General features: G+C 34.5%; 1 protein-coding gene across 1 annotated transcript in view; it reads right to left on the minus strand.

Moving 5' to 3' along the window:
• Positions 1–26,739, minus strand: part of CBLB (Cbl proto-oncogene B) — a 124,475-nt gene that overhangs the window by 25,217 nt on the left and 72,519 nt on the right. The window contains 7 exon segments of the mRNA XM_019619423.2: positions 2,895–3,080; positions 8,480–8,683; positions 12,278–12,409; positions 14,577–14,664; positions 16,145–16,282; positions 18,244–18,365; positions 22,537–22,693. Coding sequence (XP_019474968.1) covers positions 2,895–3,080; positions 8,480–8,683; positions 12,278–12,409; positions 14,577–14,664; positions 16,145–16,282; positions 18,244–18,365; positions 22,537–22,693 — 1,027 coding nt within the window.

The raw sequence follows: 26,739 nt of genomic DNA on the forward strand, positions 1-26,739 counted from the left end.
AGAAAGAAAATGTACGTACATTTTCTAAATATATGTATAGTTTCTAAAAGCATAAATCTGATAAAAACAAAAGAATCTCAGTAGGAGAGAATTACTAGAAATGTTATACAAAATTATGCTTGAGTCAGTTCTTCCTAGGTTATCAGGAAATATTTTTTTTGCAGTAATAAGCATAGGGAAGATTACTTCTCACTGAATGTGTGATTTTTCTGGACTCCGACAAGTCTGCATAATATTACCAGTTCAAGAGAGTGAGGCCACAAAAGTTTCAAAGGAAGAAAAGTATTTGGTCTCACTTCATAAGGTAGGCCACCAGTATTTTAGTGCAACTCTTCAAGATGTTATTTATGTAGGAAAAAAACAAAAACATTATTCTACATGCAGGTCAATTCATATAAACAGGATACAATATTACTATATTAAATAAAGAAGAATTTAATCAAGATGCTAGTTAAGAAAAAGATTAATTCTCACTGTCAAGGCAGCAAGAAAATCAAGCAACCAAGCAGCAAGGAGTCCAAATTTTTTTGTTGGTGGTGTTTCCCACTGAAGAAAAGTGACTATAATAGTAGTTTTGGTAGAACAACTTGTCTTTATTTTTAAGCATGAAATTGCAATTGCTTGTTGTTTCCCATCTTGTTTCCTTTGCACCTCCCAAAATACTTTTACGTATATATGGAAAAATATTATGGGAAAACAGAAGCATTTTCAAAATAATTTAAGAGAAAGACAAAGTGATATTAGTGATATTTCTGATTCCATTCTTTTTTTTTTTTAAAGCCAAGAATTTTGTACAAATTGTCTATTAAAGTATATTTTAATAGATATGCCAAACATATGTAAGAGTTTATATTCTCAATTTGCTACAATTTCCCTTGTATAACATAAAAATGTGATTAAAGAAGTAAGATAAAGAAACTGTTCAAACTTCTATTCTTCCGTCTGAATTATAGACCATCAGAACTTTAAAAAGTTGATTTTCAAGCTTGAAGCAAAAACCCAAGAGTGCCAAAAAGGTATTTCATACTGGATTACTATAAGCACACAAGTTTCAATTCATATTTAAAACTTGAATTTGAATTCACTGTCTAAGATCAAAATTGAAATTCCTCTCTTTGTACAGCTATTAAAACAAAATAAGCAGCTCATAACAGAGAGAAGCAAACAGAGCTGTTTTGCTTATACTTACTTGAAAATTCTTTAACTCTTTAGCATCATTCGTCTCAAAAAACACAGTAAGTACACAATTCATTAACTATAGATATCCTTCTTTCCCAATTGGAAAGATATGGATTTAATGGGTGTTCTGTTCAATGGACACAAAACTTCTTGCAAGACCATACCCAGAGAGTGGTTATTCAGAGAGTGGTGGTCAATGGCTCAATGAACAGATGGAAATCAATGACAAGCTTGCAGATGACACGAAGCTATGTGGTGTGGTCAACACACCCAAGGGACAACACTCCACCCAGAGAGACCTAGACAGGTTTGAACAGTGGGCCCAGGAGAACCTCATGAGGTTCAACAAACACATCCAAATGCAAGGTCTTGCACCTGGGTCATGGCAACCTCCGTTATCAGTACAAGTTGGAAGATGTAAGAATGAAGCACAGCCCTGCCAAAAGGGCTGCTAGATGACAAGCTAAACATGAGAAAGCAGCGTGTCCTTGCAGTCAGAAAGCCAATATATCCCGGGCTGTATCCAAAGTAGCGTGGCCAGCAGGTCAAGAGGGGTGATCCTGCCCCTCTGCTCTGCACTGATGAGGCCTCACATGGAATACTGTGTCCAGATGTGGAGTCCTCAGTACAGGAGAGTCATGGACCTATTGGAGCATGTCCAATAGAGGGCCACAAAAACAATCGAAGGCATGGAATGCTTTCCCCACAAAGACAGGCTAAGAGAGCTGGGGTTGTTCAGCCTGGAGAAGAGAAGGCTCTGAGGAGACCTGAGAGCGGCTTTTCAATATCTAAAGGGGGGCTAAAAGAGAGAAGGGGACAGGCTCTTTAGTAGGCTCTGTTGTGACAGAACAAGGGGAAATGGCTTCAAAGCAAAAGAGGGGAGATTTAGACTGTATATAAGAAAAAGTATTTTATAATAAATAGTAGTGAAGCATTGGAACAAGTTGCCCAAATTGGTGGTGGAGGCCCCTATCCCTGGAGACATTCAAAGTTGGACTGGACTCAGAGCAACCTGATCAAGCTGTAGGTGTCCTTGATCAGTGCAGGGGAGTAGACTAGATGAACTTTAAAGGTCCCTTGCAACTCAGAAGATTCTATGATTATTATTTCCCCTGAAACTTGAGTCATAATATATGCCACTTATAGTTCTGAAAGCAGGCTATCTGCACATATTTTCCTTGTCAAAGTACTGTGCAAATGAGCACAAATAACCATCAGAGAACAACATGTAATTTTAATGAGATAATGGCCTTTAAATCTACTTTCAGGAAATTTTCACTTCTATTTGGTTTCACAAATCAGGGTTTATTACAGAATTGATCTGTTAACAGTGTTGTTAAATTGATGTCTTTAAAATTCTGAGCATAATGAAGTATAATATAACCATCAGATTAACAGGTCACATTTGACCAATGCATGTAGCTGTAATCACCTGACTATGTAATTTATTATGCAAGACAGGCATATCCAAAGTTAACTGAAGGAAACAAGGAAACAAGAATCTCTTAGTGACTTAATCAAAGTTGATCTAATTGAGAACCTTTCTAAGCAACAAGGAATTAAAAATCTTTTTGAACATACTCCTGAAAAAGATAACACACACAAGATTTGTTAATAGTCAATATTCCAAAACAAGCAAGCAAGCTCACATGAAAACAATCAAATAAATCTACTGAACCTTCATGTACAAAGAAATAAGGGTCAGTAAGAGTTACCTTTGGTGATCCAGTTGGGCTGGCACATGGAGACCGTGCTACTCCCTTCTGAATAAGATCCAGACGAGGTGGTACAGGTGGAAGACTAAGATGTGGGATTTGCAGGGGGTCTGGAAGTGGTTTTCTTCTTTGTGCAAGAGGGGAAGATCCTGGAGAAGTCACTGGTGAATTCTGCCTTTCATTGCACTTCAAGACAGAAAAAAAAAATTACTAGAATTTACCTGATGATCAAGTAAATAACTTTCATTTCATTAGAAGAACATTTTATACTTGCCAGGTATTTACTGATAGTCATTTATCATAATGGACACCTCACAACTCTTAATTCATGTATAGGTACTCAGATCCTGATTACTGGATAGAAGTCTAAAAGTCCATGCATCTCAAAACCGTATTAATTTGTGATAAAAATAAAAGAGAATATATTCCAGTAATTTGTTTAAACAAGCAATTCTTGCCATCATGAAAGAAACAACAGCATATGTAAAAAGTGATTCTGCAGTAGTACCGGAGCAGTACTCTTGATAACCTTTCCATTAATAAGTATTCCATCTCATAATTCTCTATGTGCAACTTTCAAAGCCAGATGCCCATAATATTGTCTGTTAACAGCAACCCATTGTTATATCATACCTCTGACAAAAAAAAAAAAAAAAGGAATGTGTGTCTTCTGAAAACTTACTAAGCAAAATCATCAAGTCAGTAGACAAAGAATTTATTTCCTTCCTCATTGATTTGCTGATAAATATTGTCCCCAAGTGACAAATCATGATTTCTTTTCCTTTACTCATCCTTTCAAATTCATAGGCCCAGTGGAAGTTGAGGAATGTTCACTAAAAACACCATTTTTTATTATTTAAAAATGAGAAAATACGCTATACTACAATCAGAATCAAAGATTTCACTCCTCAGTCTACGTTCCACCTACTTCTGCAGTTTTCCAACCAACTGGGCAAGTTCAAACACGCAGTTTAATTTATTGCGTAAATCAGTTCAAGGCACACCTGTGAACCTATGTAATTGTATCAGTGTACACTAAGTAATCTGGATGTTCATGCCATTCTGTGTTATTTTTGGCAGCAGTTAAAGTAGCTTCAAGACATTCGCAGGAGTCATCAGACTCAGAACACTCATGCACTGAGTATTCTCACTATGCAACTTGTATAGAGACTGTCTTCTTACATAAAGCACATAAAATTGCTCATGCATATGCATCTGCTAAATCACTCTGATCAAAAGTTTCCCCTCCGTTTGTAAGATTTCTGACATCAACACGGTACATCCTACAGTTACAACAGAGATTAGGACTAGGAAGTTCTTCAATAAAGTGAAGTCAACGTTATCTTTATATGTACTGACTATTTTAAAGAGTCTGAAAACTTCATAAATTCAAAAGTAGATCTAGGCAAAAGGATCTAGTATTTTAACTCTTAACTCAATACTTTGTGTTTTACATCTTAGTGTAATATTCTATACAATTGGGATCTGCTACTAGATTTCCATTTGAAATAAAAGCCACGACCGTATTACTGGTTAACAAGGCAAGAAAAAAAATGAGAGGGAAAAGCAAGAAGGTATTGAAGAGCTAGAAGATTGAGTTTCAATTCCCTTGCCAGAAAGACTTTCGGTGACACTTTTTATCTTAGCATTTGGTCTGTAAGTGTAAGGGCAGTGTCACAACTACATATTTAAGAGACTGAACTATTGAAAATTCACTATCTTAATGTCTGCCAGAAGCTTCCCAGCTTCTCTTTTCTTAGTACTTCTTCACTGAATGTACATACTAAATGACTTGAATTCAATACTTAATTTTAACTTTTTTCTTTAATTGGTGAATGTCCCTGACCTCAACTGTAAGGCCATAAGAATAAATACATGAAAGACAGGTGAGGTGCTTACCCTCACTGATCACTATGAAAAGGGAACTAGATTAATAACTATGCTAGATACTTATCTTGCAAGCATGCCTGAGCAACCAGAATTATAAACTGACTATAAAGCAAATGTCAGTTCATTTGCCTTCATAGAAAGCATCCATCAGTTAAATATCCTAATAAACACTGTGTCATTGAATAGCATTAGTTTTCAAAGTTCAGATACATCTCCACCAAGCATTCCTAAACACCAAAAGTGTTATAATATAATATATTCAATCCTTTGGCTTCAGCATCAGAAAGAAGATCAATTTATTTCTCAAATTGTTTGAAATAGATCTAAATAAGTAAGTCTTACATCTCCAAAAAGATTCAATTATTAAACGTAAATGGAAGTGGTGTAATAAGTCTCTACATTTATGGTAGCTCAAAAATGGAACCAATGATGGCCAACAGGCTAATAACTTATGAGGTATGTGAAGAAAAAAGAAAATTGCTAATAAAACTTAACAGTTACTCCACCCTATGAAGAAGCTTAACCCATTTAACTGTTTGGTGTTGAAGTATGAGAGAGGATATTGCCGGGAGAAACTAAAAATTATGATTCTTTGTTATAATCTACAAACAAAAGAAAATCCCACAGCAACAAACATTTTCTTCAGCATCCACTGTCAGATTTCCTTCACATTCTCATTTTTTTAAAAAGTACATTTCTTTTTATATCCAACCTGCCTACTTGCTTAATTGTTTGATTTTTCAAACAAGATGGCTGCATTTCTTGTCGATGTTAGGGTTATCAACAAATGTACTTAACAAGTACTATTTTTGACACAGAATACAACCTTTTAAAAAAACCTGAAACATTCCCTATGGACTAAATACTTTGATTTTTTTCTACTCATTATCTATTGGAGATTTCCATGCGTTTTCTGTTTAGTGAAAAATAAAGGAGCAACGAGAGCAGCACAATGGGAAAAAGGAAAAACAAGCAATTAAGACACAAACTAATATAAATGAACTGGCCATGACAGGAGACAGACCTTCAGCATACAAAGGGGCTCTGCTGCAACACAGACCTGCAATAAAGATGTAATTAAGGAAAAGAGCACAGACTCCTTTCTAAGGACTTGGATTTCATCTAGTTGGCACAACTGCTGCCAAGGGACAAGCAGCTGTGACTTGTTTTTGCAACTGGACTGCAGTGTGGAACACAGTTGCATGATTTAATCAGATGTATCTATTACTGGGAAATAGTGGTATCAGTTTTCCCCCAGTAGTTGTGAATTCAAGTTTCTTTTCTGACACTGATTACTACAGCATTAGAAATTTCTCAGCAATGAGACAATTAGCAGAAGTTTTGGCACCACTCTTTATCTTTGGTACATAAAGAATTATCTGAAGATAATTTCGAAATACAAAAGACAGCTGCTTGATGAAGCCAATAAACAGACTAATTGCAGTGCATTTCTTTGAAACCTTTGATACTGTTGGTCTGCTGCTGCTGCTGCCTCATACACAACACCTACAACAACAATTATTCATTTGTTTAAAAGTGGATAAATTCACTCCATTAAATAATAGATTATTCTTTTCCTTAAAACACACTCAAGTCTGAGGTCCCTCGGGGATTTAATGCAGTTACCACTTACTGTTTATGAGTATATTTCAGAGATAGAAAGATAAACTGCAAAATTTGTATTTTTATGGCATCCAAGTTGCATTTATAATTCATAGAGGTACAAGAGATTATGAAAAGTTTTAATCTTCTTTACACAGTAATGACAATTTCAGAAAGTTTTCAGTACAAGTCTCAAAGGCAACAACAATGCAACTCCCGTGAGGCATTCAAGACAATAAAGACTGATTTGAAAATTCCAAGAACACATCTTGAAGCCCCACATTTTCAGAAAGCTTATGTCACTGGAACTTTCACTGATTATCAGGTTTAAGTTCCCAACTCATTAGCAGTCAGATATGACAACAAGATGATTTTCCTCAGTAATACTATTACATGGTCAAGCCAGATGATTTGAGACAAAATGAACCCACTTGATTTTCAAAGGTTGGCAGCTTTATTACAACTCTTGCAATAAAATATGAGTTGACCAATATGATCATTAGGATCATGAAACAACTATACTATCAACTTGCCTGCAAATGATTATCCCTGTCCTTTCATCTCCATTGTTTCTACATCCCAAATGACTCCACAACACAGCCAAAATGCAGTACCAAGTTTATATTAACAGCATTAACAAGAAACAAAAGACAAATTCAAAGATAGTAAAATCCTACAAAATATTGCAGTTTCTCCTACTAGGCTCTGAGAAAGTATTATTTATCAAGAAAAATGAATAATGCTTAAGACTCAGACAAGGCTGAATTATAAACCAAAAAATGTGAATAAATAATATATGCTACATATAGTGATTTACTTAAAAGCATAACTCTACAACCACTGGTAACAGTTTTTAGAAGGCAACAGCAGCTGAAAATCACATGTTAACATGGTATTTCAATGTTTCCAAGTAATGATTTAAACTGGTTAAAAAAAAGAGTGAAAAGTATTGTTTCTAAAACTTTAGGAATAAATAGCAGGTTTCTTTTATTGAACAACGAAATTAATGACATAAAAACAGCAAACATCTAAGCATTCAAACACTGGATACTGAGAACAAGACTTCTTACATTAAAGCTTACAGTTCTTTCTTTTTTAAAAAAATCTTAATGCATTTTGGCCTTATCATAGAAGAGATAATGTTATAAAAGTCTATCAATTCAAGGCTATCTCACAAAGGTCTGGGTGCAGACTGCAACTTAAGTCTCATCAGGAAGGATACACTGTTCCTGAGAATAGGCTATGTTGTATTACATACACAAGAATGTTTGACTTAAGAGGTTAGGAAAGATTATCAGGAGTATGCATATTAAATGACAGGTGCGTTCAGATTTTTCATAACAAATACAATGATAAGGAAATGGAAGAGTAGGGTGTTACAGAATTAATTTTAAGTCAACTACTCAATCTAGATGACCTTAGTAAAAGGCAAAATATGGAAAATGCACTGTAAAATTCAGTGTTAGATGGCCGATGAGAGTATTATTCAAAGCTAAAATGTAAGAGGAACTCTGCAAACAACCAACCATATAAGATTTTGTTAATTACTGTTCTCATTTGTGATAACATCTCCTGCAATCAATATAAAAATCTGAGAAATGAACATAGAGCACTTCCAGAACAAATACATCCAGAAACAGAACACTACTATGAATAATTTCAGCTTTTTCCTCTCTAAAATTATCTAATAAAATCCCTTTTATATTACAGAAAAATTATAGACAACTTACATGAAGTATGACAAAGAGGCACTTGTGTGCAATATGATTTGGGTTCAAAGTCATCTTTACAAAGCAATAATATTTATTATCAATGGATAATCTCATGTATAATCCTAACACATTTGTTGCTTCCTCCATTATGAACAAAGTTAACTCTATTCACATCACACAAGAGTCTAAATATATATAATTTTCTCCTATTTGCTTTTAGTATTCTTGTTGCAATATCAAAGCATTTTGCTTTTTCGCCCTGAGAAGTTTTCAGTGAGTTTCTGGAATCTTACATGAAATGCAGTCTCTCACTGTTTAGTTACAGGCAGCACTATTTAAAAATATACAGCTTTATTTGTTGTAAAATATTTGAAACTATACCTTTCGGACTGAAGCCAGTCGGTTCATCATCAAAGACTCCTCCCTGTCATCATCATCATCCAAGTCCAACATGGGCATACTAAAGCTATCGATAATACTGCAACATCTGGAGTTTTCATCTCTTGGATCAAACGGATCCACAATAATTGGTTCAGTTCCTTTGATTTCACAGCGACAGAAAGGACAGCCTTGGCCATCAGATTCCTACAGTAAAACAGAAAAGGCACATAAATTATTAAAATAAAAAAGAAGCACTTTTAAAAGTATGCAAAATATAAGGTCATTATCTCTATGTTTCTATACAAAAATGCCCTTTCCTAGGACCTCTTCAAGTTTCATAGATATCTCACTGCAGCTAATAGTAAAATGATCGTGCTTTTAAAGCTATCTTCCAATCACTACATTCCATTTAAAAATAACTAACCAAAAAGGAACTGTTATCTCTACAGGGCATCAAAAATAATTCTGCCTTTTTGAATTACAATTTTCATACTTCTTCAGAAGAATAAAGGCAAGGTGTGCAGATAGAGATAATGCATTTTATTTTCTCTCTCCTATATTAAATACAAAATATTTGGTTTTAATTTTTATTTAGAAAATACCAATAAGCTTCAGAGTGTGCAGGTATTATTCTCTGAAGAACCCTTATGCAGTACATATCGAACATTCAGCAATATGCATTCAGAATTTTAAGGGTAAAAACTTTTTTGACATGTTTAAATATCAAAATAACATTTTCATCAAATTATGCAAAGCGAAGAACTGTCTTCACACATTTTTTAAGGGAAGTATAGATGTGGCACTAAGGGTCATGGTTTAGTGATATTACTTGGTAGGTCAGGTTGATGGTTATATTTCATGATGTCTGTTTCAACCTAGACAATTCAATGATTCTTTGCTATCAGAAAAACAAATTACTTGAGTTTTAATTTTTAAGTGGTATAATGTGTTAAATGATTTTCAAGCAGCCATATTTGTATTTATTTTTATCCATTTCCGAAATACATATTTTTTTCCATGAATAGGCACCATGTTGATTTGATCTTAAAAACAAAACAAACACAAAAAACATAAAACTAAAACCAACCAAATAAAAAAAAATTCACATTAAAAAAAAAAGACCCTGAAGATTTAAGAGATCAAAATAATTCAATCTGAATTCAAAAGTTACATTGGGTCATATTCATAGTCAGGTTCTAAGATGGTAATGGGGGTTAGAAGATGATGATCTTTAGGGCCCCTTTAAAATAAACCACACTACGATTCTATAATGAAAATAAAAAAATAAATTCTAAACAACCTACCAAAATATCTAAAGTAAACTGTCCTGAAATGTCATCAAGCAAGCACAGCTTTTTGATTTCTTAAGTTTATGGACAGATTCTTTTTTTTTTTGGTCCTATATTATTTTCTTCTTGACACTCGACAAGAACGCTTGACAATTCTCACTGAACTGACAGGTGTTTTTATAGCCTGTGGAAGAACTGGGGCCAGATAACTATAAATGGTATCTCATGACAACAATCACATATATTTACAGGGTAAGTATTGGATTTTCATTTTGTATGCAAATATCCCTGTAATCTACTTCTAGCCCTGCTCCATCTTAACTACAAAGAAGCAGTCAACATCACTTACGATTACCTCAAAGAACACATCAAATTTTCATGGATCTACTGAAGTAATTATTGTCAAGTGAACAGAAATTCTCCTATTCATACATTTTAATGGATGACGTTCTTAAAAAACAAAGAAAAAAACCTCAAAAACAAAACAAAAACAAACAAACAAAATATCTGTATAGATAAGGTACAGAGCTTTGTAATTGCAAGGCTGTCTTATAACAGTGTTTTCAAATAGCTGTGTCTAGCAATTTCCTCTCTTTTCAGAAGTTACATATTCATCAAAACATACTGAGTAACCAACAACAACAGCAGACTCATATTCAACAGTATGAACAATGAAATTAAAACTGAGAGCTAAATTCTATACGAATGCATAGTTTTGTCAACATTTTTAGAACACGGAGAAAGTAGCTATAGTGAACCTTACAATACAGTACATATGCCCACATATTTTTAGAATTTAGTCCAAAACAGTAGTTTTTACAGAAGAGATTCCTTAGGAATAAATTTTCATCTTGTTGCATAACACAAAACTAAGATTGTTAAACCAAGACTTAATTGAGAAATTGATCTCCCTAAAGGTGAACAACACTGAATCATCCTTGGCATTTTATGCAGATCTGATATTGCTTACTCAATTTATTAAATAACACATTTTTTTCTGCTTAGTGAAAACATCTGTATTGGACTGCTGAGGCATATCTAATGAGGCATTATGCTGGCAATTAAATGGTATCCCAGAAGCCTGCAACAGCTGGTGCTGCTACAGTGCAATATTTCTTCATTGCCTCACTAATTATACAAAAGTTAAATTTGTAATGAAATCTAAAATGTACCTGGCCAATTTTCACTGACTGCAACGTTCTGATGAAGCTTGATGCTTCTGAAAAGGTCAATTCTCTAAGTCTAAAATGTTTTGTCATGTTCTTCCTGAATTCCTAGCCATTAACCAAAATATTGAGTACATTAACTTCTTGAGTGTCCAGAATTGGAACACATACCTAGCTCAGCTCAACACTGTAAATGAAGTATTGCTACCATAATATCAGAGACCTAGCAACCAAAAGTGCAAGGACCTTCAGTTTCTAAGAAGTCAAGTCAAAATAAAACAGCAACAACAACAAAAAAAATCCATAACCAAATAGCTACAGACATCACAATTTTAGAATTTTGTAATTCAAAGATTAACATAATCAGATGTCTGTTTATCATTAAAAATGAAACTGGTAAGAGCAGAAAAAAAAAGGTATTCCTGAAATGAGAAATAATTATTTTTTCTGCTCTCTGCAGCTACTTAGTAATGAAGCAAGTACTCCTATATGAGTATGTGTGAAAAAGAATTTTATGAGAATTTCTCGTCTTGGGGAACTTGAAAGGTTTGTGTTTGGAGCAAATTCAAATTTCAGAAAGAGAAACAACAGAAAATTGAAAATCGGGAATCTTTTTCAGACAGCTTTATTGCTAATGAAAGAAAAAGTCAAATGATACTTCTGATTCATTGAGTTGGCTTGCCAATGCAAGTTTTGTTCACGTACAAGACAGAAAACATCCCAATCTGTGTCACGAGAAATTCTATGTGTTTTCAGAAATATTCTGTAAATGACATTGATATCACAGTTTTTCTCTCTGTTGAGCCTCTTACCCCAAGAATCAGCTAAAATCTAGGTGGGTTTAGTGATTTATATGTTATCAACACAAAACACAGGAATCTTAAAGGTTATTTTTTATTGAGCCTTATGTGACATTTATTACTAATTCTCTTCTGAGAGAAGACACCCTGTCTCATTATAAAACCCTGTCTGGTCAACTATTCACTCCTGATTGCTTCCTGTCCTTTTATTCCTCTTGAACATATCGTGAAATGACCTTGGTGGCACAACTAGCACCAGGAGTCCATCTGTCATTGTCTGAAGATACTTAGAAAATTATTTCCACATTAGCAAGTTAGAAAATGGCCAGTCTACAAGTCAGCAAGTCTACAAATCTAGATTTTAATGACTCCTAAAACCTTGTTTTTAATGGATTTTAGTCCAGGAAATTAAATATATCATTTTAAATAGGTAAGACCTTGAACCCTCTTGCTGAGTACCTAGAAAAGTAGAAACAGTAAATCCACCATAAACAGAGATGTAACAGAGAGATCCATCTACTTCTAACTGAACTATGACTGTACCTGCCATGCCGTAAGACAAGAGGTGCACATGAGGTGTCCACAAGGCTCAATCTTCACATCCTTGTCATTCTCTGCACAGATTTTACATAGCTGAAAAGTGGAACCCATTTCACAGTACAATTCATACTGTTCCTGTAACAAAAGAAAGTCAGATTATTTCTTTACTGCAATTTGTTTATAAAGAATATACTGCAGCACTACTGGTGGCAAACATTTCTCTGAATCCTACTTTCCAACCCACTCTATTAATACTCAGGTAGTCTACTGATAGTGCTTACTTTATTTACTCTATTAACAAATCTGTGCCTTTTTTTTTTTGTCAAACTTATCACTTTTAATTGCTATACTGATGCAAAGCATACATCCTGCTTTTCCTTGGTTGCAGTTAAAAGGAAGATAAGGAACACATGCAAAGGGAGAAATTCCCTTTGCATGGAAGCAAAATGGAGATTTCTTTTTCTAGGTACATCTTTAGAACTAGCAAAAGCTACTGGACTAAAAATTGACAAATGAGGCATTTCTACCTACAGATTGGATAGTTTTCCACTGAAGTAAATAACCCCTGTGAAGGTAGTATGGACAAGAGCATCCCTGGAAGATGACACAGCAACAGTCATGAACAGATCATTAAGCACTTTGTATCCTTCTTACAAGACTGTCAGTAAGGTACAAGAACACTTTCAAGCAAAATAAATAATAGATAAAACGCAAGTCTAGAACGTCTAGACTTAGGAAAAGCATTTCTAGAAAGCTTTTTTGTCTTTTGAAAGCTAAAAGTAAGAATAATCAAAGTCACAGGAAAATAAGTAGCTACTGCTCAGTAAAAGAAGAGGTCAGGCAAAAGAGAATAGAGACAGTTTATATCTGTAGCTGTAGTCAGTCTGTACTAAAGATGCTCATGGTGGAGCTCTTGCAAAGAATCCATCTGCAGCAATCTAGATCTGGAGCTAGTTTTACACGATCTTTTAATAGTTTAATTAGCTCCTAATGACAGTTTTAAACTACTGCAGCTAGATATTTTTTAAGGAAGCATTCATGTAGTTCAGACTGTTTGAATTACTATGAGCATTAACTAATAGATTCCTCCTAACTACAAGTTCAGAATCAACTGGATTCATTCACTTTACTCAAAATATAGGATGACTGGCTTGCAGAAAACAGGACAATCATTGAGAGAAAGTAAGGATAATATTTTTGTAAGGAAAAACTTTTTATGCAACATACCTGATATCTCTTTTTTATTACTGATATCTTTTATTACTATTCTAAGTTTGGAGGGAAAAGAGGGAAGGCAGGATGGTGAATGAGTTTATATTTTTCTCAGGTAATTGTTTGTAGGAATTCTCTCAAAACAGTTATTTTTGAAAAATATTTTCATAATGGTATTCCTTGTGTTACCAGAGAGAAATGAATATTTCTAAAGTACTCCCAGTTACACTAAATTACAGCAGATCACCCTTCTGCCCTGACGAAATGGAAGACCATCTAAAAACAGTACAGTTTTAAAGAGTTGTATCTAGTCTGATGTCTTTCCTTGAAGACAACCTCAAGTATTCTGCATTTTTTTGTAAGGAGAAATACTCTGCAACTGCATACCTAAACATTCTAGTATTAATTTCAGTACCATTTTTAATCAGGCCTTTGTTTTGTGGCGGTTATTTCCTATTCCTTGAACATCAAACATCTGCACAGTATAATATCATATCATCACCTAAGAAGACTACAAACATCTAGATGGTCTGCTCTCTGGAAAGCAAGTTCCTTTAGGCACTTAATTATTTCTGTTGCTTTTCACGGATCTCTCTTTTAAGTTGCACAATAACCAGAAGAAACAAGAGATCAGGGAATTGTTTTGTGGTTTTGGTTTTTTTTAAACAAATAAACTAAAATTTTCCTCCTGGATCTATCAACAAGCTGTAGCATACTTATTCAGGCTTAAAAACTATCAACAGATCTTGATTTTATTCCTTTACACTTGCATGCTATTATCAAGTAAGCTCTGAGCTACATAAACATACGACACAAATATCAGAAAAATCTTTAAAAACCATTAACTCATTTCTCACATAGATGAGCCTTAGAATAAACAAAATTTTCCAAGGCATACTGTCTGCATCATCATTGGCTCTAGGGTTTAAATGGTTATTAAGTTCTTCCTCATCTAAGCCCTTCTATCAACAATACATTTTCACTTTCATGAATTCATTTCTCACATTTTAATAAAAGCTTATTATCACTACTAGATGAGATCCTAAGGGAAGTGAAGATTAAAAAATAACTGATAAACTGTGCAACATACTTGTGTGACCTTTATGTGATCATGTGGTGTAGGTTCACATAATCCTGTCAGATCAGGATTGTAACTTCGTCCATCTGGGAAGAGATAGCTGCATCACAAAGAAATTGTTATAAATATGCACATTTCTTCATCTTTGTTACATAAATAATGCCTATGAAATTTCAGAGAGACAATATATGTTACAGCAGTCATTAACTAAAATGCATAATCTTTTTCAAGATTAGTCATCTTTTTCAACTTCTGAGTGCAACTAACTGCTACAAGTTAATTTTGTTACATGCTAAAGTTCACTTATAAAAGCATTAGAAAGATGTTAACGTCACAATCATAATCAGCAGCAGAATGCATATGAGCTATCACAGATAATCTTTCTGAAGCATCTAGATGCAATATTATTTTTGATCTTCACTTTACAGTGAACTTAGACTTGGATATGTTCACCGTGATCTCAGAACACAAGCATGGCTCTAAGTGACCCTGTAGACTATTTCAACCAGTGCAGTAGAACAGATAGGAACATACATTTGTGAACATCTGTATATTTTGACAAGAATCTACACTGAGAATCTGAGATGCAGACTGGACTTTAGGGCAAGAACAGATGGGAGCTTTTCAATCTTGTGGGAAACCAATAAGTTAATGTTATTATAGAGTTGTTCTATATCGAGATTTATGTTACCTCTAACTCGGAAACAGTTTCCTGAAAGTCAGGTTGTTGAGTGCCAACTGTGAAAAAACTATATTTAAATATGGTACAAAAACTTCACCTAGAATTAATATTCTTCATTTTTTGTTTGACCAATTTTGATCATGAAAATTGTGTAGTAGTAACACTACTGTAATAAGTATGTTTTATTTTACAAAGGCAATAGCTAAAGTAACTTGATGTCTTTCAAAATATGAAATCATGCCTGAAATAAAATTATTAAAGTCAACTGACTAAAACTGGAATTTTGCAAAGAAATTTGTCAATTTTTGAGAACTGATCAATTTTTCTGTTTTTTATTTTTTTAATTAATTATGATCATATATATGATCATTACGAGGATATATCAAAATGTAACAAAAAAAGATTGTGGCACCAAGTATTTGTCTGTTACATCAACCTAGTAAAAAAAAACATTACTTCTCATAAACTTAGATTCTTTTATAATTAGAAATCTTTCCAGTAAACCTGGAAAATGTTTTGGCTGCACAATATATAAAAAAGCAATTACATGGCTTGCAGATCACTGTCCAGAGCTAGACATATGAGTAACTGGCAGTAGTAATTGTTCAATAAGCTTAAGTGCATTTGTGACTCTTACTGGGAAATAATCCAAGTGACAGCTACCCAATTTTATTTTCTCCTAGAATTTATCCACTATGAGATAAGTCTTTTGTTAACTTTGGTTAATGGAATTACCTGGAAATAAGAATAAAAAGGATGGCCTTTAATCTCCAAAAGAATGGCAAATGTCATATCTAGATTTTCTGTTTCAAAGATCTTTAATATTTACCCATCTCAAGCAACAGAAGAAGAAAACCAGGATTTAATTCCTATGGTAACTACAGGAATTTGTACTTACAATCCTTCCCGACTGCCATCAATCAAAGCTTGAAACAGAGGCTTATTGTGAGGTATGGTCTGCAGTATGTTCCCATCACCAGTCACATACCCAATGGCCCACTGCCCCAAGCGAGTGCAACTCAGTCTGAAAATGTAGCTTGATAAAAACAAGATGAATAAAAAGTCAGCATTAGATGGACTTGGGCAAACTTAGCACGTAACCTTAAATAAACCAGCATCTTTTATTCCATCAGTTCCCCATAAACAAAAGAGGATAACAGCATCTCCCTCAATCCAAATTTTCATTTGCTTGATTTTTCTCAAAGTGAAAAATGCACATTTACTGTGAATAGTCCTACACTACATACATTTAGACCATAAATCTTTTCTAGGACAGCATATTATACTACTGACCCTCCACACAGCTAAAACATGAGCCATTTGAGCATACACAGGCCATGAATATGAATCAATGGAAAGTTTGTTCAGAAACAGAAAACACCTTTCGATGCAACAGAAATGCAAACAATGAATAATAAAAACTGCTCTACTATCGTTGTTAATTTTGGATGTTGTTGTGAGTTGGTGAACAAGATGGAAGAAGTATCACTTCACTTCAAAAAATACCAGCAACCCAAGTAGACTTAAGTTTAAATACTTTTCTATTGTATAGTTGATATCTAGGAGTTTACGTAATACAGACAGGGAAAAAAAGGAAGACTACTGGCAAGAGCATTGGGCATTATTTTCTTTTTACCAAGAAGCCTAGACACCTTGTCAGATGCAAACACTGCATTTAGAAAAGCATCCCATAAAGAAATACCACAAACTCAATTTTATATTAGAAAACAGCTTTTCTTGGTTATAGCTCAATTTTTTCTTTATACTCAAACGATTTTAAATAGGAAATCTCAGCCCCTCTGAAGTTAAGCACGGTTCTTAAAAACTTAAAGTCAACATTATATTGAAGTAACCAGATTCTACTCATTTGAACAAAACCTGTAATTTCCAAAATGTTTTAAACTGATTACAAATGTAATTTTACCCTGTATCTTCACTTTATCTCCTATTCATTTAAAATTCAATATTTCACCTGAACAACTCAGGAAAGTCATCTTGCAGTATTCAAATAGAAAGTAATCTTAAAACTAACTCTATACTTACAAGAAACGTTACAGTAAGTTTGGATAATTTCTCCATTACTTATCTTTTCTAATCAGAGTTAATCAAAGAAAATGTATAGCAATCACTCTAAAAATCAAACTAGTTATCTGAAGTCCATAATATAGCTCACAAGTGCCAAGATAGGATAGTTATCTCACTGGAAACACAAGGTTCTTGCACCTGCACTTGATCAGATAGGTAACTTAACATGATAGTATGTTTGGTAAAAAATAAAAAAATAAAAAAAATCAGAAGAAACCAAGTACAGAATGTACATATAAGTGTCTCACGTTACTGCTATATTTCTCTAACAAGTTTCAAAATGATGAGCTCTTAGATATGTAAACACGTGATGCTGCAGCAAATTTAGAAAGCTAAAGAGTAGGCAAGAAAGCTTGAGAACTTAAAGGTAAAAGTAGTCTAAGATGAATTTTACTTTACTGTTAGTAAAAATTCGACCCATTTTTAAAAGTAGATTATATTTCCAAAAACACTTTCCAGTAAGTAATTTTTACCTAAGTCAAAAAGGAAAAGCAATGACATTTCACTTTTTTTTTTTCCTGTTTATTTGTTTAGATTTGCATGGGCTACTAAAAATTTTACTTGCTTCATAGCAATGGAAGAATTACAGTATAAAAAATAGATTATGGTTACAAAACTCCTAACTCTTTTAATCTAAAAAAAAAAAACCCAATAGTTTTTGAATCTGAAATTCTGGCAGTTAGCATTAAATTATTTTGTAAAAATATATTTTGATATAAATAAGATCCCAAGTATGTAAAAAAATGTTACTACTGACCTGATTTACTGTTAATGAGAAAAAAAGGTAAAAATTCACGCCTACATTATTGTAATATAAGTATTACACAGTTTAGAAATATGAATTTAGATAAACTACGTAGCTTCAGAGATAGTATGTTTATTTGGAGAGCTGTAATCAGCCAAACTTCTCACCTCCCAGGCTTTGTGCTGTACTTCTGCAATCTTGCTTTCACTTCATCATATGTCAGGAACGCCATATATCCAGGATGTGTCACAGCTAAGAAGTTCCAATTCCTTAAGATTGAACCCCATGGCTAAAAAGATTAGACAAACAAATAAATACAACCAGGTAATTACACATTTCTAATAAAACTCAAGTCAATTTTTCAAAAAGACCCACAATGTTTTCACTTCAGCAGAAAAATACACACTTTTGGTTAAGGTCTAAGTAGTAAGAAAGATTGTCCAGACACACTACTGTCTCACATTCAGCTGGCTGCCTATCAGCACCCCCAGGTTATTTTCTGCTGTCAACTTTCCAGCCACAATTCCCCAAGCCTATACCACTTCATGGGGTTGTTGCGACCTAAGTGCAGCATCCAGCACTCAGCCCAGTTAGATGTCATGTACTTGCATTCAGCCCATCAACCTAACCTGCCCAGATCCTGCTGCAGAGCTTCTGGCCCTCAGGCAGATCAACACTCCTGTTGAACTTGGTGTCTTCTGCAAGCTTACTGAGGCAGCACTTGATGCCTGAATCAAGACCATTTTAAAAACATAAAAAATAAACAAACAAAAAACTTGCCCCAATACTGAGCCCTGAGATAATATACAGAATAATATTTGGATAAATATTTTGAAGATTTTGAATTTGCAGGATCTCCTGTCCATAGTCACATAAAATATTAAGTACATAAATTCAGTAGGAACCTGCAGAGCATGATACTGCGATAGTTTCATAAAAACCCAAGTGAGCTTATTCTTGAGTGGTTCTGAGGCATTCTCATAGTTAATGATAAGTAACATTGAAATGAGGCCTGATAAAGCTACTAATTTGAGCTGTGATTTCTTTCCTTATTCTTTATTGTTTTCTTCAGTTGTCATAAAAATATTGCAGTTAGAAAGCAAAACAAATATTGACAAATACTGCAGTATTTGTTGCCCTCAATAACAAATGCTTCACAAACTCGGTGAAACATGACTGATATGCTATTACTTCAAATATAAAGTATTCCTCCACCATAAAAGATGAATGATATTTAAGGAATGGATTGACACAAATATATTACGTGTTCATAGCCAGCATTCAAAAAGATAAGAAACTGCCTCTCTGTGGTTGAGAGATGTTTATTTATATATCTGTCAAAAGATCAGGGCAGGAGAAGTCAAGCAACAGAGAAGAAGAGACTAGTGTTACTGTGTATCCTGCAAATTCCTTTTAAAAGGGACTTCTAAAGGCTAGTGAGGCAGGGAATAAAAGTCTATTTAAGTGACACACTTGAGCAAAGTATTGTAGAAGTTCAACTTGAGATGATGACACATTCCCTAGGCAAACCCTAACCACTGCTTAAATGAAGACATGTATTTTAAAATCTTCAAATCAGACTCGTGGAACAGAACAGTAAGGTTTCAGTACCGAGGTTAAATGAGCAAATTTGTACAAACTATAAAGGAGAAAAATTCACTTCTGTAGATGTGATGCCACACCTCGTCGCCTCCTCTCTACACACTCACTGAAGATGGATGCCAGAAGTCTTAATCGCACTGAAAATGTTAGTTATTCTAACTAAAGTAAAAAGGGAGTTGACTCTTGCCCCTTCACCGCACTGACATTTCCATCACAAAAACGCAACATACCTTCACCTTTTGTATTATTCAAGTGCATGTCAGTCAAAAAGTATATTCAAACATTCAGCACTTTGAAGCTTTGTATTACCACAGTACAACAAGCCTTAGGTATGAAGTACATGATTCCACCCCTTAATCCCCCTAACAAAAAAGAAAACAACAAAACACAACACCTACGCAAATTTGTTGGTTAATCACGAGTATCAGACTTTTAAGTAAACAGTATAATCCTCTAATGCTTGGATTCTCTGCAGACTAATCCACTACTGCGATACATGTAAATGATAAGACACTAGGTCTGCAAATCAACAGGCACGAACTCTAAGCTTGTCTTTCAAAGATTATTAGAAAAGTGGAAATTTTAAATGGTAAAAGATTTGTGCACTTCTATAGAAATATTTTTGCTTAAGAGGACAATTTCATTGAACATGCTAACAGTGATGGAATTAGTTCCAAACACCCACATATACTTCCACACTAACTTTATCTCTGGTCAGAGATAACGGTAGAGTTGTGCACGTATACAGTGGTGAGGCAGGGGGAGCAACTTCACTTTTACAGGATCTTCACAGAAAGTAATCTTGCTTTCTTCAGTGAATAAGCATCATTATAGATGTAGCTTTTCTGTAACAACCCACAGTTGGCAAAGCAGTGTTTTGATTACTTCAACAATTGGGATTTTCTCTGCATGGGTGTAGGCACACATAGTTAAGGAAGCAGTTTAAAAACTTGAGAAATAAAATGTAACCTCTGGGAGAGATTCTCAAACCAAGTTCAGAGTAAGTTCACCTCAACAGTTATGCAGCTATTGCACAAGTTGGTAAATTAGTTTGGATAAAGTTTTCCCTGCTTCTTTATTATATTTAATACATTTAATCCTAGCCAGTCCTCTCTCCTTACGAATGTCAGTACTGTTGATTTCTTTTTCCTAGAATCAGGCACAGAAATGAATCAAAATAACCATGGCCTAATAACAAAGCTAAGCAATGCAAATTCACTGGCTTACAGATCAAGTTAAATAAATCTCATTTGAGACTATATTCTGAACTTGAACAAAGTCTATAGGATCCTACACAGGGTCAGAAAAAAATATTACTTCTCTGATCATTCATCTCTTGTTAGATTTTTAATTTTACAGTTGATATGCACATTAAAAACTAATCAAATTAACAAAAGAAACACCTAAGCACAAACTTCTTAGCTGTGAGCTCAGTGAGAAAGGTGATCAAATTCTACAGAAAGGAACTTCAAATAAATGTATTTCATAGCGATGTATATTGCAGCCAATAGGCCTCAAACAATTTGCAGTGAAGTCTAAGAGCAAGATCTGGGCTTGATTGAACTGAAAATAAGATCAGTTTGCCAAACAATGAATAAAAGCAAGAAACTTTGACAGAGTAGAAATGGCTCACAAGGCATCAAAGTTCAGACTGGAACACTTGATCGTATCAAGCTGCACATAAAGGGCAAAGCTTAGAGGGATTTTGCTAGAACAGCAACAGCTTATTTTATTTCATCAAAGAGAGCCTCCAAAATTTTATTCAAAGATCTGTAGCCCATGTGACTATTTATTTTAAAAAGCAACCAATATTTGTGGTTAAATTAAACAGTTTATTTACACCTTAACATTTTCAACTTTGATATAGTTCTGACTCAGACAAGAGAAGAGATTATCAAAATCAAAACTCAAAACTAAAGCTGTTAATCACCTGCTACCAGATCCTAATATCAACTTTGTAATAGTCACCTTTCCCAGAAGAGCAAACCCAATAAAGCTAAAAAGAGATTAACACACAACGCCATGGAAGAGGGAACAAAAATATGGCATGGCTTTGGTAAACAAAAAAATTGTTACTTGAACATATCTGCAAGAGGCAAAAGAATAATGCAACAGTTTATCGATGTATGTTGTTTAAAAAAGTAAATGACCAACTAAATCATTGGATACGTCAAAGATTGCTACATACAAAAGAAAAATCCAAACTGACAAATTTAGAATCAGTTCACCTAATAGAGATGCAAGCCGGCACAGACTTCTACGTTAACTCAAATACTCAAAGAATATCTTAGATTATGTTCTGTAGAAGGACCACAAGATTTACAGTGGCTTGTAACATACATACAAAGCTTATTTTAGATAAATATTATCTATTGACAATAATACTATTCCCTCATATTAGTGCTATTCACAAAGATATTCCCCTATTTTAGATAGAATGAGGAGCATTAATGGGAAAAATCTGCCTATTAAAAATAATAATAATAATTAGGCCTAAACTTTAAAAAAAAAAGTTATAGGAAACATTCTTTATACCTCTGGTAGAAACACTGAATCTAAGTAGATGTAGATACAAAAATATAACCAAAACACAAAATTTAGATAATTACCTGAAGGTCATTATTTCTAAAAATACATCTAAGATTAGTGAAACATGCAAACAGCAGACAAAGATACTGCAATCATACTTTTTTTTTTGTGCAGAAATAAAGCAGGTGCTGCTTGAATGTCTGTTTTGGATATCAGTTTTTTTAGCTGTTGGTGCTGACAACAATCCACCTTCCTTGACCCGTAGGTAACTGCCTCAGGTCACTGAAGCTTTCAAAGTCATGCAAATATCTAAAATTTTTGAGTCTTACCTGAAATAATCTAGTGAAGATATCAAACTCAAAAATTGAAATGTAGTCATTGCAGGTCAAGTCAATAGTAGATTTAAGAGCCATTGCTTCCAAACCAGAGCTTATCTGATGAACTTCATGAAGGCACTGCCTGAACACTTTCCATGGCACTATAGTTCTGTGAGGGGGGGAAGTAATAAATTTAATGAAAACCCATATTAAAAATTTGATAATTTATTTAGACAGCAGAGACTGACTTTTGAAGTAGATGAGCATTAATTAGGTTTTTCAACAGACAAAAAGAGTCAAGCTCTTTGAAAGGAGCCTTTAAAACACGGGGGAACAAAATGACACCTTATATTGCAATGATAAATATTCAAGTTTCAACAGCACAATGATGGAAAACACTGTGGAAACTGAAATATTCTACCATGCAGGTAGAGCAACAAGCCTTGCACCTTCTCAAAGTTCATGTGAAAGACCACCTCTGTTCTTGGCAAAAAACTCGCATCTTCACAGTCTCCCTTCTCAGAATGATAAACATCAATTTAGCATCTACTGCAGTAACCTTTTTTCATAACTTAGGCTGTTAAATACTGGCCGAGAACCTTCTGATAACAATCATCCAGTTATCATCACCACTGGGCCAACGTTTGCTATACCCCATGACAGTTACATAGATATTAGAAGACTCTTTCTAAAATTTTCATCTTCACGTGTTATGGCATAATGAGGATTATTTTTGGAGAGTAGTGAACATGGCAGAACGTGGGAAATCAGGGTAGAATGAGATTAAAGTTATCTTCCCTAATGCAAACCCACAGTCGGTCAAACTTAGTTTCTATTTGTATAGGCTGAGGTAATGTAGATTTGTTATTTTGCCAACCAAGTGCTTACAACTGGAATCTGATATGAGGCTGATCACACTGAAGTACTCCAGTTTATCACTCTCAAATCTATGAGAAATTCTTCACTAATAGTTCTTTTTCTCAAGTCTTTAGGATCGAATCCCAATTTTGCTAAGCCATAGCCCCCTTCTCTTACAAAGGTTCTGCCTTGAACTGAGAGCAAACAATACATTACTTAAAAACATGTTAACTAACCAGTATATAACCACTAATTGATACATAACTATTTTCAGGACTTAACATTTCACATTTTCCAAGTAATATTTTTTAATGTTTGCTAGATGTCAAAAGAGGAGACACAGGGCTAACCTACTGATTAACATTTTCTTGCAATTTTTATTAGTTTATGTTACGTTGTTTTTATATGTGTCGAGATAGCTAGAAAAGCCACAATAAAGCATTTCCTTATGTGAAATATATATTACTTGGTACTACAATATTGTTCAAGAAAAAGAGCAACTGTTTTAAGTTGGCACTGCATAATAAATATTTCAGAATTAAACTGTATTAAAACAAATAGCAATTTGAAGTATAACATCAAAGACATTTTCCTATATTTCTACTGAGTCACGCAAAGAAGTCTAAACATTACTTGGAAGCTTACACTGAAAAATCAGACATGATAAACTGCATAGTTTAATAGATCTCAGCAGATACTTTCATCTGTGTACGAAAAACAGGAAACCACAAAGAGCTGAAGAGAGATACCACATCAGATGCCATTTAAGAAAGAACGCACATTGAATTTTGATTATGGTAAGGAGAGAATGAAGTGTTGCACTAAGTTCAGAGAACAAAATTGGAAAACCTAAGTGCTTTTTTGGTGTTAAAGTTGTCTTCATTCAAATGCCTATGATTAATTTAGTTTCTGTAGACAGCTCTGAAACATCTTCTGAATCCTTCAGCAAACCATCTGAATGGTTGCAGCACTGGAATCACACTGAAAAAAGGGTCAGAAAAGTTAATTAACCCTTAAGTTAAAAAATAATAACCTAACAAAAAAAAAAACTTAGCCATACTATATCTCAAGGATGAGTTATTCATGCGTTGCCTGAGACAATTTACTGAAAACATTTCATTAGATTGGATTAGCAAGTAGGATCTTTCATCATCCATTCATTAACACTCTGTATCCTCCCCTCCAAACCCCACCAGTGATGGGGAAAACACACAGAAGTCTCCAGGAGCATATGTTTTTAGAGTTTTGTTTGCTAGTACTTTGGCTAAGATAGAAACCAGATGTTGGGAAATGAGTGATTAGCTAACGAAATAACATCTAAAGTTATCCTGTGGGATTTCTCCAAGTAAAAGCGTCTAAAATGTGGCCCCAATTTGAAATACAACTAATACCAACAGAATTGCTTTCTGCTGAACTTTGTGGAATCAGTCTTCTACCTTCAACTTTCTTAAATAATAGGTGAGAATTGTTTGCTGAAATACATTTATTCCTATTTCTCAGGAGCTACTTTTGTACCACTCTCATTCCTAAATACCTTGAAATAGTACCAGCCACGGATCATTTATTTCCCAGTGTCTCTCTCCAGTCAATATGTACAAACTGTTATGCTCTTCTGAGGGCTTACAGAGAGCAGACACACATCTCTCTCTGAAGCTGTTACTCAATTATCACAAGATCAAGAATTCAGAAACTTCCACTTCTCCTAAAGAACTAAAACCAGGAGACCTTTTAAGCACATTGGAAAAACAACAACAACAACAACAAACAACTCTGACAGGGAACTAAGAGATGTTCAGTCAAAATGGTTCCTGAAGTAAGGAAGGGGTGAAAGATTTTTGTAGATGTTGTGGCTTTCTTGAATGAACATCTTTTTGTGCTTCAGGGGATTCACTACCTTCGAAGTCACCTTTTTATTATTTAAATAAAGATTTATTTTAATTACTTAAGGAGGCTATCGGGTGCCAGAAGCAGCAGAAGAGGAAAGACAACAAGACCAATCAAACGAAAGTTTGGCATTGGGATTGTCCTTGTTAATGCTTAGGATGTTATTTCTTATAGGGAAAAAAAAAAAGACTTTTTATAAAGAAAAATCTGTAATGAGAAACTGCCTGCAGCATTCAGCTCCTGAGCCATATAAGGTATCTCCTACAGACCTTTCCATGATCCTTGTCCTTATATTTGTTGCATCACGTCATAATGATACCCTGCACAATGCTGGCATAATTCCTTTACTGCTATTAGGTTGACCTGTAGATACTTGCCTAGAAAGAGAAAAGTTAGTCAGCTCAACTATAGCTCTTCTGAAAGGTCTGATACAACTGTCTTGTAACATTAGTTCCCCACAGATTTAGGTTTAGTAAGAGCACTCAGTATTAAGGGTATTTGGTTCTAATTACATAGGCTACTTCTCGCAGTAGAATGAGCATGACCAGAGCTAAGTGGTTGCATTTCACTGAATGTTTGATGCCCAAAGTTCTACTCTACTACAGAGCTCTACTACACATTCTGAACAGATACATCCAGGGTTTTGGTAAGTGTTTCTGATTTTAAGATACAGTTTGAGGAAAATGAAACTGGTCACTAATTAAAAAAAAAGAGAGATTCCTCCACTATTAATTGTCATTGGTGCAACCTCAACTTGAATACTATTTACAGTTCTGGGCTCCATAACATCAAAAGGATGCCAAGATCCTTGAAAGAATCCAGAGGAGTGCAACAAAGCTTGTACTAGGGCTGGAAGACATGTCCTATGAGGAGAGGTTGATGGCACTCAGGTTGCCCAGTGTGAAGAACAGGAGGCTGAAAGGTGACCTTACTGCTCTCAGCAGGGCCCTGAGAAGGGGATGCAGAGGGAGGTGCTGGGCTCTGCTCATGGGAACTGATGGTAAGATGAAATGACACAGGGGTCTGCCAGAGGAGGGTCAGGTGAGCACTGAGAAACATTTCTTTATCATGAGAGTTGTCAAACTCTGGAACAGACTTTCTAGAGATGCCCCATGCCTGACAGCGCTCAAGAGGCATTTGGACAATGCTCTCAATAACATGCTTTAGCTCTGAGTTAGCTCTGAAGTGGTCAACTTTGATCAACTTTGAAGGTTCCTCCCCACTGTAAAAATACATGATACGTACATGCTGTTTTTTATATTATATGTTACTTTATAATGACCTACAATTAATTTAAAATTCAGAAACACAAGTTTTGAAGCAAATAAAATAAGAAGGAAACTGAAATATGGGGATATATATCTGCCAAACTTTTAGGGAATGGTCAATCCATGCAGTTCCTCTATACTGCTTTTTTCCCCCCCCATCACCAGAGCAGGAGCAAGTCCATGCTAATTAAAAAAAAAAAATAAA

The sequence above is a fragment of the Meleagris gallopavo genome, chromosome 1 (assembly GCF_000146605.3).
Source record: "Meleagris gallopavo isolate NT-WF06-2002-E0010 breed Aviagen turkey brand Nicholas breeding stock chromosome 1, Turkey_5.1, whole genome shotgun sequence".
NCBI classification, from domain to species: domain Eukaryota; kingdom Metazoa; phylum Chordata; class Aves; order Galliformes; family Phasianidae; genus Meleagris; species Meleagris gallopavo.